This window comes from Martes martes (assembly GCF_963455335.1).
Source record: "Martes martes genome assembly, chromosome: 8".
Classification (NCBI taxonomy): Eukaryota; Metazoa; Chordata; class Mammalia; order Carnivora; family Mustelidae; genus Martes; species Martes martes.
This window is the reverse complement of record NC_137895.1, coordinates 115,637,532-115,651,406: the sequence shown is the minus strand read 5'-3', so window position 1 is coordinate 115,651,406 and position 13,875 is coordinate 115,637,532. Positions and strand designations below refer to the sequence as shown.

Genomic DNA, 13,875 nt, shown 5'->3' with positions numbered 1-13,875 from the left:
TTTTTCAGGTATGAAAAGACTCAAAAGTGTTTCCTCCTATGCACTGCAGAGCATGACAGTCAATAAAACAAGTAACTCAAGAGACCCAAAAATGTGATATCCAAGGGAGAGAAAAACCAACACAAAATAGTAAAGTATCAGGATGGCAACTGTATACCAGACCTGAAGAGCTACCAGGTGGAACAGGACGACAGGGGATTGCTAAAGTGAAATATCCAGGAAAGGAAAATGGAAGTGATCCATTTGGAAGTGTCCATGAGTATTTAGAGAAATAGCTAACAGGCTATGACCTGTCTCCTGAACAGTTACTAGGTATTAGTGAGAGACACATGGAAAACAAAGCACATTTAAAGAGCATGGTTATTAGGAAAGAAAAGGTAATCACAGTACACAGTGTGGCTCAGTAGCCACAATAATGTGGTAATATTGTAACTAATGACTCTCACTTAACCAAAAACTGTAATGAACATAGAGAAGGCACAATAAAACTAAATCTTCAAACGCTGTAACACAAAGGCAAGAAATAATATCTAAGGTGGATATAATATCAAGAAATAATTAGTGAAGTATATTGCTAATAAATGCAAAGCTACCAACAGTGGTTCCCTTCGAATTTGTTGAGGGTGTATTACATGGTAAGTGATACAGTAGCAATCATGGGAAAGGCATATCCTCCTTTATAAATCAAGAAATTGACACGCTGGCTTGTCAATCATTCAATCAATCTGGTGTAATTCTGTTTAACCTGTATCAATCAGTTCCCTAGATTTTCTTTTTTAAAGTAATCTCTGCACCCAATGTGAGGCTTGAACTCACAACCCCGAGATCAAGAGTCGCATGCTCTACTGGCTGACCCAGCCAGGCACCCCAATTCCTAAACTTTTACCAACCCTTCGCAATCCTAAAGAACTGACTTGCCAGATCCATGAAGCTAAGAACCCGACGCTATAGTACAGTGATAATGCTAACACACTGTCACTAGTGAATCCCAGCCCAGGGGGCCAGACTTTCTCCTGCCTCTCTCTTTAAATACCACACATTTTTAAATACATTATCTTTAATAAGGCTTATTTAACCTTACAATACAAAAGGTACTCAATGAACTTGAAAATGTATTTCACCACTCTAAAATGTCACTTTGTTAGTATAATGAAATACATTTTAAAAAATCATATTTATGGGGCGCCTGGGTGGCTTAGTGGGTTAAGCCTCTGCCTTTGGCTCAGGTTATGATCTCGGGGTCCTAGATCAAGCTGTGCATCGGGCTCTCTGCTCAGCGGGGAACCTGCTTCCCCACCCCCTCTGCCTGCCTCTCTGCCTACTTGTGATCTCTGTCAAATAAATTTAAAAAGTCTTTAAAAAATCGTATTTATAACCAGTGTATCCATATACTTCTTCAGAAGAATTTATTGCAGTACCTGCTGTGAGGTATGTCCCGAAACCTGGTCACCGTAGATGATGGGTGAATATAAATCTGCAAGTTTCCCAGACTGGCTTTCTAAGGTATATCTCTGACTACTGAGGACTGAATTGGCCAAAGTATGATGCTAATATTTAAAGTATTCTGTATTTCAAAAAAATAAATAAATAAAAAATAAAAATAAAAATAAAGTATTCTGTATTTCTTGTATCATATCCAGCACAGAGATGGAACATAAGAACAATGGGAAACCTTAAGAGAACTGGCTTTGGATCAGACAGAGCTTGAGTGGGTCAGTTCCACCACTGATCCTCAAGAGCTTTGCACCATTATCCCATCTATAAAATCAGGATAGTAGTAGCTATCCCAAAGAGTTGTGAAGATTCAAATCATGAACACACCTAACATGGGTTTTATAACTGGCATCTTACTGTTTTCTGCCTTAAGGGAGACAGGTGAGGAAAGAACTTGGGATCAGAAAGAGACAAGTAAAGATTAATTCCTGGAAGCAGTGAGTCAGACAACCTGAGTCAGATCCAACCTGTGAGCCCAGTTCCCATAACACCTCTACATAAAAACCCACTGATTATTTAAACTTCAAAAACATTATTAGAAGAACAGATGCTTTTATTCCAAGAAAACAGACTTCTACTTATTTATATCTTTGACTTGGCTACTAAAGAGGGACTCCCCAGGCAGGGTATCCCCCGTCTTGTTATTTCTGTAGTTCACTCAGCATCCATCTCATGAGGGTGGGACACACCCAATAATGTACAATGAAATGAATCAACATCTATACCAGAAATGCACATTACCAGCTTCCTTTCCCATACTCTCTGTAGGCAATAATAATCGAATCAAGCATTCTTTCTCATTGAACCCTGGATATAGCCTCAGAACCCTTTCTAAGTTCTGGAAACCATTACCAGTAGATCTGAACTGGCAAACAAGATAAACCCAGTTACCATCCTTGGTGTGTACTATTCATCTGACTCCATTTAAGCCGCCAGGGAAAGAGTGAAGTAATCATGTTCATTTATTCACTCATTCAACAAATACTTATTGAGCCCAGACTCTGTTTTAAGTTTAAAGTGTAAACAAGACACCTTATAGAGCTGAGAGTCTGGAGTGAAAAAATGTCCTCTACGTGGAGGTAATGGGAGATTAGGCATGAAGAATCGAGACTTATGGCAGACCCCAACAGCCACTTCCCCATTTCTCTGTTAATAAAACCTCTAACGTGTCCAGAAACGAAGTGCCCCTGTGCCTTATGGACTTCTTCCCAGCCACGACAGTATGTACAGACTAATCTACCACTCCTGGCTGTTCCATGCCCCCTACCAATGAGGGACCCATCCCCGACCAACAAGAGCCAGAGAGTTACTGAGAAAGTTTGTCCTGCTCTTAAAGAGGGACATGAGACAGGATCTCCGGATGATGATGGTGAACCCAGACTCTCGAGAGGAAAATCAGGAAATTCAGAGAGAAGCATCACTGAACTACTATACTTTCCAATAACTGCCATGCCTTAGGGCTTCTTATGAAATAAGTTATTTGCCTCCTTATGTAAGCCATGTTTAAAACTGGATATTGTCTTTGTCTGGGCTACTGTACAAAATAACATACACTGGGTATGAAGAGGAATTTATGTCTCACAGTTCGGGAGGCTAGAAGTCCACGATCAGGGTGCCAAAAGAGTCAGGTGCTGGTGATAGCCTTCTTCCAGGCTACAGACAGCCACCTTCTTGCTGTGTCCTTAAATGGCAGAAGGCCCAAGGCTGCTCTCTGGGGCACCTCTCATTAGGGCATAAAGGCCATTCATGAAGCCTCCACCCTCGTGACCTTATCACCTTCCAAAGGTTCCACCTTCTAATACCAAATATCTTCAGGGGTTAGGATTTCAACATATGAATTTGGGGGCCACACAAACCTTTGGACCACAGAAGATATTCTATTACTTGAAACCAAAATCACCCCATTTGACCCAGGGAACAAACAAGAGAGTGCTGGATGGCAGGTTAAGGAGATAAAAGGTCACATTCACTTCATGGGAGCTGAAACTGACGAAATTATATTCAGAGACTTGGTCTGTCTTTTATTTTCTCTGTTGTAACAACTAACTTGGAAACCTAGAAGAAAGTATTTAATTAAGAATTTCACTTTCTGGGATGCCTGGGTGGCTCAGTTGGTTGGGCCGCTGCTTTCGGCTCAGGTCATGATCCCCGAGTCCTTGGGATCGAGTCCCGCATCGGGCTCCTTGCTCGGCAGGGAACCTGCTTCTCTCGCTGCCTCTGCCTGCCTCTCTGCCTGCCTGTGTGTACTCGCTCGCTCTCTCTCTCTCTCTCTCTCTCTGGCAAATAAATAAAATCTTAAAAAAAAAAAAAAAAGAATTTCACTTTCTGAGATGGGTATCCTAATACACTAGTGTTAAGACCATAAATTGGTACAATGGTTACAAAAGCTATTTGGCAATACTGGTCAAGAGTCTTTTTTTTTTTTTTTCCCTAAATTTTATTTATTTGTTTGAGAGAGAGAGCAAGCACACATAAGCAGGGGAAAGGGCAGAGGGAGAGGCAGAAGCAGACTCCTACTGAGCAGGGAGCCTGATATGGGGCTGGACCAGGACCCTGGAATCATGACCTGAACCTAAGCCAGACGCTTAACCAACAGTCACCCAGGCGTCCCCTGGTCAAGCGTCTTAAAAATTTTTATAATCTTTGCCATGTGACTAAAGCCTAGGATTCTTATTGCGCAGAAATAATCCTAAATGCAAACACTGTCTCACAAAACAATATGTTCAGTGAAGAATTATTTTTCAGTAAAGTTGTAAATGACCTATATGTCCAACAACTATGAAATTAAATCAGTAATAAAAAACAATATGCAAAAATTATGCAGTTATTAAATATAACTTTATGCCACTTTAAAAACATGGAAAAATTACACTCTGGTTTTCAATGATAAAAGAATATAAAAATATCTATGTAGTATGCTCATAACTTAGGCTAAAAAAGTATTTAAAAAGACTACAGAAGATATGCCGGTATTTGAACAGCATTTGCTTTTAAGGTGGTGGAATTATATGTGATTCTTCTGCTTCTTTATATTTTGTGTAGTTTCCAAGTTTACTATCATAAGCAAGTATTACACCTTGATAATTAAAAATGAGATGGGGGCAATTTTACATATGATGGAATTTCTAAGCATTCATATTGGTCCCACTCCCTACCATTTCAGAATTTATTTTACCAAACAAAACCAAATCATATGTGTTCCATGGTCTATGCTAAAGAAAGATGCTTAATTAATCTATCTCAGTATGTACAAATAACAAGTAGTAGTTCACTACTGACCTACTCACAATAAAAGAATACTCAATAACTCTAGTTCATTAACTCCACTCTATTTATCTGTAACTCTAATACTGTATTTTTTGATGCAGAGCAACATTCCACACAAAGGAGCTAAAATGTTCATATAATAATAGATGCAGTTATGGTACTCTATAAATAATACATTAAATAAACACTCATTCACCTAAAGCTATTACTATCTGAACTCAGGATGAAATTACTGGTAGAATCCAATCTGGATTACCGTAGCCCGAACTGAAATCATGTAGGGCTTTAATTGCTGAACAAAAGAAAACCATTAGGATCTCCTGATTGGAGGCCATGAATCCTACTGCTGATATGAACTCTGGAATAGGACTGTGTTATCTGCAGGGTAACTTGCTCTGTTGATCAATACCTTGGATCAGTAAGTGATGACTGATATTGTGACTGGTGAGTCTAGATATTAATCACTCGGAAGTTGTTTTGTTCTCCAAGGTCACCCCAACCAAAACTGTTAGCCCATTTAATATTTTGATATCCATTAAGGTTAGGTTAAATTATGTTATTTTTGGGTAAATTAAAGCTCTATAGGGTCTTCTCATCTTATTATTTTTTCCCCCACTCTTCACTGGAAGGTGAAACAGATTAGGACAGCAAGTGTTACATGAACTGAGAGATGGTTTACACTCCCCTTTACAAGGATGGAAGAGACTCTCAGGCCTAACAACACATATATGGTTAAGGCACTGCCACCTACTTTGAGGCATCTAACCATGATTTTTTAAGAAACAGACTCCTAACAATAGAGAACAAACTGATGGTTACCAGAGGGGAGGTGGGTGTGGGATAGGTGAATTAGGTGATGAGGATTAAGGAGTGCACTTGTCATGATGGGCGCCAGGTGATGTATGAAGTGTTGAATCACTATACTACACACCTAAAACTAATAGTACACTGTTAACTAACTGGAATTTGAATAAAAACTTAAAAAAAAAAAGTTAAGGTGCCTGGGTGGCTCAGTGGGTTAAGCCTCTGCCTTCGGCTCAGGTCATGATCTCAGGTCATGATCTCAGGGTCCTGGGATCAAACCCCGCATTGGGGGGGGGGGGGTGTCTCTGCTCAGCAGGGGCCTGCTTCCCCTTCTCTCTCTGTCTGCCTCTCTGCCTACTTGTGATCTCTCTCTATCAAATAAATAAATAATATCTTAAAAAAATGTTCATAGATAAAAAATAAAATAATATAAAATAACATAAAATAAAGTATCACTGACTCTAAGGGAAAAAAAAAGATTAGGATAGCAAAGAATATACGAAGAGGGATATACAACCAAGCCCACACACAAAACACAAATACTGAGCTTTAAAAAGATATATTTGGGGCACCTGGCTGGCTCAGTCGGTGGAACATAGGACTCTTGATCTCAGAGTTTTAAGTTCGAGGCCCACAGCTGACGTAGAGATTACTCAAAAATAAAATCTTTGAAAGCAAAAAAGAAGACACATTTTTAAAAGCTACTTAGCTATGAAACACAGCAACAGAGATGAATCCCAAAAGCATTATGTGGAGTTAAAGCAGCCAGACACAAAATACATACTATATTTCACTTACATAAAGTTCTAGAACTGGCAGAACTAAGGTATAGAGATGTAAATCATATCAGCATTTGCCTGGGGTGGGGCAGGGGGAAGTAGGCAGGATTGACCAAAAAGAGGTAGTAGGGACTTTGCTGGGGAGTGGAAATGTTTGGTATTTTTCATGGACAAGGTGATGAAACAGGTGTCTGTATTTATCTAAACTCACCAAACATTACACTATGTGCTCTTTGTTTTACAATCACACCTGTAGTAGAATAGTCATTTAAGTTACACCTATAATTTTCAAGTTTTTACCAGAAAAGGAATCCAATCTAAAAATTACTTCCCTTTTCAAATCAAAGGCTTTTCTCAGCCTGAGCAAAATCTTCATTCATCTAGCTGTTCAGCCAGAAATGAGAGGGTGATTCTTGCCTCCTCCTTCTCTGTCACCAAGTCCTGAAGGCACAGCTCCAAGACACCACAAATCCATTCACTTCTCCCCCTTCAGGGACACCACCATAGATAGTTCAAGCCACTGTCAGTTCGTACTGGATCCAAGGCAGTACCTTCCTAACTGGTCTTCAATTTCCACATGGTAACTGGTCCTAGTTCAAAACCTGTAATCTGCCAGGGTCACTCTCTTGGTCAGAGCTCTTCAATGCACTCCCACCGACCTCAGAACAAATTCTAAGATCTTTAACAGGACTCTCACACAACCTCTTATCACCTCCCCCATGGCAGTTACCAACTCTTGCACCATTCAGCTCTCCATGCTCCAGCCACAGGACCCCCTTGTAGCCCATCCTGCAGGTCAACACCTTCCATGCCTCAGAGCCCTCCTTAAGGCTGTTCCCTCAGCCTTAGGATAGGATAATTCCTTATCTTGCAATTATTCTAAGTTAATGAGACTCTCAAATAATAATTTTCAAGTTATTATGAGGCTGAGAATACCAAAACAGAAATATAATCCAGAAAGCTACACAGAAAATTCATGACAAGGGAAGTGGGGAGGGGTCGAAAATCAGCGTTACTGTAGGGCACCTGGCTGGCTTAGCTGAATAAGCGTCTGACTCTTGATTTTAGCTCAGGTCGTGATTTTCACGGTTGTGAGGTCGAGCCCCACCTCAGACTCCATGTTCAGCGTGAAGTCTGTTTAAGACTCTCTCTCCTGGGGCGCCTGGGTGGCTCAGTGGGTTAAAGCCTCTGCCTTCGGCTCAGGTCACGATCCCGGGATCCTGGGATCGAGTCCCGCGTCGGGCTCTCTGCTCAGCAAGGAGCCTGCTTCCTCCTCTCTCTCTCTCTGCCTGCCTCTCTGCCTGCTTGTGATTTCTGTCAAATAAATAAATAATAAAAATCTAAAAAAAAAAAAAAAAAAAACTCTCTCTCCTTCTGCTCCCCCAACTTGAATCCACACATTCTCTCTCTCTAAAATAAATAAATACATCTTTTTAAGAATTAGTGTTATTGAAAACATATACAATTCTAATTATATTTGTAATTTTCTTCCTTCAGCAAATGTCTATCAGGCACCTCTTATGTGTCAGACACTGTTCCAAGAGCTAGGAACAGAACCGTCCATGTCCCAGTTCTCATGAAGCCAGCATTCTCATACCAGAACAGTGATGGGACTGATATTGGATGGAAATAAGTATTTTTTTTTATTATGTTCAGTTAGCCACTGTGTAGTACATAAGCAGTCCTTGATGCCAAGTGCAGTGATTCATCAGTTAAGTATAACACTCCATGCAGGAAAGAAGGATTATGCAGAAAAGTAAAGTGAGGCAAGGGGGTGAGGAGTAAGGCACCAAAATGTGCCCACTCGTGCCACAGAGCAGCGTTCAGCCTTACAGGGAAGGAAACTGAAACAGCAGAACATGGACAAACCCCAACAACATCATGCTAGTGAAATAGAGCTGATCACAAAACAACAAATACTACACGATTCCACTCAAGTAGGTACTGAGAGTACTCCAGTCACAGGCACAGAAAGTAGAACGGTGGTGGCCAGTGGCTAGTGGGAGGAGGAAGGGTGGCAGTGTTTCCATGGGACTGACTTTCGGCTTTACAAGATAAACAGTTCTGGAGGTGGGTGGTGGTGATGGCTGCACATTATAAATGTACTTAGTACCACCGAGCTGTGCACTTAAGTAATATTAAGATAGGAAATCTACAGCTATGTGTATTTTACCATAATCAAAAATTTTTGTAATATTGCCAAGGGAAAATGATTTCCAACCTAGAATCCTACAAAAAAGGAGTACAGGGCTGCCTGGGTGGCTCAGCCGTTGAAGCATCTTCCTTCAGCTCAGGTCATGATCCCAGGGTCCTGGAACGGATTCAGGCATCCGACTCCTCACTCAGTGGGGAGCCTGCTTCTCCCTCTGCCTGCTGCTTCCCCTGCTTATGTGTGCATGCCCTCTCTCTCTCTGACAAATAAACAAAATCTTAAAAAAAAAAAAAAAGGAGTACAGTATATAGCAAGGGTTCCTTCTCGTTAGGCTGTTTTATTAAGGCGGGTGAGAGATGAGCACTTAGGTAACATGACCTCTGAGCAGAAACCTGAATGAAAAAATAGGAACTTCATTAAATTCTGTGATTCTTAAACTTTACCAAATTTGCACTAAAAAGACTGAAGCATGGCAATGTCTTCCCTTTTTGAACAGAGGAACAACATGAAGGTAGAGATGGGGTTAACCGTGGTGAAGAAGTTAGGGAATTACATGATATACCTGGTGAAGCTGTTTGAAACAATTTTTTATCTTAAGAGCTGACGTATCCTGGGGCACCTGGCTGGCTCAGTCAGAAGAGCAAGCAACTCTTGATCTCAGGGTCATGAGTTCGAGCCCCACACTGGGTGCAGAGATTACTTAAATAAACTTTCATAGCAGGTCCTCTTTCTCCCTCCAACCTCTCTCCCTACTTCCAGAAGAAAGAATTATCACACTCATTTTCTCAAGTTAAAGATGAAAGTAACTGCCCAATTTCTTAACTGGTAGCTACTAGAGGAGGAAGTACTCAATTCTGTAACTTATTAGTTGAGCATTGACAAGAAACACAGGACAAAGATAAAGACATAATTTTAGCTAGGACAAAAAAAAGTAGAGAATGGTCCCAAAGCTAATGTATTTATTTTACATGGTAATCAATGAGATTCAATCATCACAACATTTCTTCATAATAAAGCTCCAAGAATTCCTTCTGGTATACTTTACCTTCCTGAAACCACCAGAGTTCCATCATCGAGTAAATAATCCTTCACATTCTGCGGAAGTGGAAGAATGACGCTTTGGAAAAAAAAAAAAAAAGGCATTTATCAAAAAGGCATCATTTTAAAAGACCAAACATAAGCAGAGAGAAAAAAATCAAAATTCAATTTTTAAATTACTTATTTCCTTTATTTTTAATATAAGGTAGGAAATGTTAATGATGTACATTTGGGGGTGCCTGGGTGGCTCAGTGGGTTAAGCCTCTGCCTTCGGCTCCGGTCATGATCTCAGGGCCCACGTTGGGCTCTGCTCAGTGGGGAGCCTGCTTCCCTCTCTCTCTCTCTCTCTCTGCCTGCCTCTCTGCCTACTTGTGACCTCTCTCTGTCAAATAAATAAATAAAATCTTTTAAAAAAAGGGTTTTGTGCACAGAAAACATTATTCATGGACTATTTCAGTTTTAAAGATTAACAGCTGATCTATCAAATTCATAATTTTACATTCAAAAGCCTAGTCCTTCAGGATTTTAAGGTCAACCACCAGATCTTACTATTCCATTTGTAAATTTGTTAAATTTTAACCAATTTCAAGTGAGCCTTTGAAACTTAAAAGTTGCTCTAAAATTTTTAAACTCTACTATCAAAAGAATTATCCGATTTTATTTTTAAATATGTCAACTGTCTAATCACAAACAAGCCTTCCTAAATATTTACCTTGTAATGAACCCAGCAAACTAAACCATAAATGCAGTCAATCTGAGGTTCTTGCACACATTCCAATACTACCTAAAATCTTGAAAAATTTTCTTACTCATTTTCCAGGAGAATTTTTGAAGTTTATCTTCTCAGGGGCCCGAGCCTGAGAAATGCTGGCAGGAAGGCCAGTTCCTAGACATCTACGGTGGTTTTCCTGACCCCAAAGAGAGCACAGAGTCCTCTCCCCTGCCGGTCATGTCTCTAAGCCCCCAAATCAATGTTTTCAGAGTCCATGTCCATCATTTTTGAGTTACACTCAATCAGACTCAAGTCTGATTTTTGAATCTGGACTTTCCCTCCAGGATGCACCACCCCTTGACCAGATTCAAAACATCTTGTTTATTGTTGGATTCTATTCTGAATTCTTTGCATATTCTTCCTACTGGAGAGTCTTCAACTCTTACAGATACTAGCTGACATCTAGATCCCGCTTACTTCTCATAGGTCACTGACTTCTAGAGCCCCAGTTCTAAGTCATCCTAATGAGCGTATCATGCATTATGTTACATACGACAAGGAGAATACCAAAGTGATTCCATTAAGAACTGAAAGCCTATGATGGGGTAAAAATATAAAAGAAAAAAAAAAAAAAACTACAGTACAACATGTTAAGTGCTGTCCCAGGTGAGGAGGTACCAAGTCCTGCCAAAATTCAGAAGAAGGGGGGCACCTGGGTGGCTCAGTGGGTTAAGCCTCTGCCTTCAGCTCAGGTCATGGTCCTGAGGTCCTGGGATCGAGCCCTACATCGGGCTCCCTGCTTGGTGGGGAGCCTGCTTACCCCTCTCTCTCTCTGCCTGCCTCTCTGCCTACTTGGGACCTCTGTTAAATAAATAAAATCTTAAAAAAAAAAAAAATCAGAAGAAGGACTGTGCCTAAAAGACTGAGGCCATAAACAAGTCAATACCAGGGAAGCTTTTCACAAACCTAACAAGGCCGTCAGAGAAGAGTTTAAGTTGATCATTGAAATCCAAGTGCAGGTGAGAATCCAATGAGGCCTGACAGATGTAAAAGAATTAAATGACAAAGTACCTATCCTATTCTATATCCTATTTGGTATCTTATATATTCAACATCCTATTCTAGATCCTATTCAAGTGAATATAATTACGCACATACAGATAAGTTATTCTAATATAATTTTAGAGGTAAAAACGGGCTTTAAAAGATTATTTATCATAGCCTTTATGTTTGAGGAAAGTAACAGATTCATGAAGTCAAGAGGCCTGAAGTCATCTAGCTAATGATTCTCAAGCCTGAGTCAAAGTCCTAGAACTTGTCAAAAAATAAACCTGTATTCTTACCCACCTAATCATCTCTGAAACAGGATTAATAAACACTGAAAAATAATGCTGAGTCAGTAACAAGAATATGATCTCAGCATGGAAGCTGACAATGACAACGCAAAGCTAACAGAGGCCCATGAGATTCGCCCAGACTGTGGAGGGATATCCTGTCATATGTGAGGTTCCAGTAATATCACTACAGAACTAAACAGACTGAAGAAAGAGTTTAAAGACAGATTAAAGAACAGTTTCGGGCCACACTGTTTAGCTGTGAACTGTTGGGAAAATCCCACCTCCTGGTTTATTCTCCATTCTCAGCTCCCTATGAATGGTACACATCCTAAACTTATTTTGCTTCAGTGGAGCTTTGATTAAATCCAAAATGTAACAACAAACAGCATGTCTGTGTGTTTACTACACCAGAAACTGTGGCAAGCATTTTAAATATTTTATCTCATTTAATTCCCATGACAATCCTATTACTTTCTCAAATTCCAGATGGGGCTTAGAGAGATTAAGCAATTTGCTCAAGATGCTGGTGGAACCAAAATTCAACGCCAGGCAGATGGCCTTGATTCCAGTATCCAATTCCTAACCACTGTGCCCTACTGCTGTAGGCAAAGGAAAACAACGATTGCAAAAGGCACCTGAACAGAATGCAGGTCAGTTCAAGTGAACTCTGTGTCTAGGAGGTTCACAGAAATACCTTCTCTTGCACCAACACAGATAACTCTAGCATCATCTCAGACCCAATGCCCATTTCAATTACAAAAGGTGACAAAGACTGGAATATACTAAGAGAAGGTAACTTCTCTATTAAGATGTACTGTCCACTGCTGCTGTTGAAGCTCTTCCTTTCGTCTTAGTGTGACTTTCAACCACCTTCAAATGCAAGGATGATCTTCCTTCAAGCTGCTCTAACCTCCAACTAGAAGCAAATTCTATGTATGACCAACAGGATGAAAAAGAACTGTCCTTTGACTAATCTCCTTAGACTCTTCCAATCCCTTGGGATTTCAAAACCATTTCCCTCTCTGCATGCACACTCTGTACCAAGAGGACAAAATGAGAAAAGGACAGCTGATACCTAAATACGTGACAATCAAGGCCTAAAGGGCGACTGGGCAAAATACAGAAAATCCTGTCCATGAATATGCAGTTGTCAATCCTTCTTAGTGAGTGAAAGCCTACTCCTTCATCATTCTCCAGGTGTTATGATTGCTTTTGAACATTTGGAGGTATTCTCCTAGCTGCTTTGCCTCTGTTACCTTGAATGACTCCGTCAAGGATGAAACAGTTAACTCCTGTTTGACCTGCAACCCAGGGAGGGATTCTCTGTTGTAGGCCAGAAAAATAGAAACCAAATACCGTTCTATTCCTTTTCCAGGGATGACTTCCTCTCACAGTACATTACCAACATAACATGTAACTACACTAATGTTTCCATGCACACTATCTTATGGGAGCTTCGCAACAGAATTCCAGGTAGAGTCTGTATCACTGTTCTCATTTTACATCGACCGAAAGTAACTACGTCCACCAGCGGGCTGGTGGGTGGCAAAGTCCAGACCACCCAGTTCTCCTGATCACGTCCCCTCTCTGACTATTCTAACAGCAGTGACGGTGAACTCCCAAGCCTTGAACTATCCTAATCCACCAGTCACCCCGCCTCCGACCTTCACTGAACCACGACATGCCCTTCTGCCTCCCTTAGCACACCCCCTGAACGCAACACGAGGTACAGAAAACAAGGATCGACTTAATTACCACCCCCGCCCCCCGAAATATCACTAGGAAGTCGAAATCTTGGCACTGGTGCTCCCACCCGACCTCTATAAGGCCTGCATTTTTTTTTTTTTAATGGAGCTAGGACTCGCTCAAAACGTCGCAGTTCCCTTTTGCCTATCGGCCCGACGTAACCCCTCCTGTCTCACCTCTTGATGGTAAGGCTTCGGAACAGCGGATACCACGCGGAGAACTGACAGTGCAGGACATGCTCCTTCTTCATCCTCCAGCTGCCGCCGCCGCCGCCTCTCCCTTTCCTTCCAGCACCCTCCCGGAACCGAGGTCTCCCGTCCCGGAAGTACCCGCCGAGCTATTTTGGCTCAAGGACTCTTCCGGTCCATAAAGTAAGGGGGTGGGGGCCTAAAAGAGAGCGAGGAGCGTCGCGGGGCGTCCTTTCAGTATTTACTCACACACGCACACACACGCACACACACAAAGCGTTCGCTTCCCCGAAAAAGGAATTCCGGACATGGTAAGAACGAGATTCTAAGACGCGCACCGCCCCGGAAGGTAATTGTC

The 13,875-nt window shown here is 41.2% G+C and overlaps 1 protein-coding gene across 2 annotated transcripts in view; it reads right to left on the bottom strand.

Moving 5' to 3' along the window:
- Positions 1-13,851, bottom strand: part of CDC123 (cell division cycle 123) — a 56,453-nt gene extending 42,602 nt beyond the window's left edge. Inside the window, exons 1-2 of one of the 2 annotated variants that reach the window (XM_080810377.1) lie at positions 13,506-13,851; positions 9,542-9,613 (exon numbers count right to left, since the gene is read on the bottom strand). In XM_080810377.1, coding sequence (XP_080666503.1) covers positions 9,542-9,613; positions 13,506-13,579 — 146 coding nt within the window. In that variant the 5' untranslated portion in view covers positions 13,580-13,851. The remainder of the gene's footprint in view (positions 1-9,541; positions 9,614-13,505) is intronic. The other variant, XM_080810378.1, reaches the window with a different exon arrangement.
- Positions 13,852-13,875: the final 24 nt, after the last annotated feature.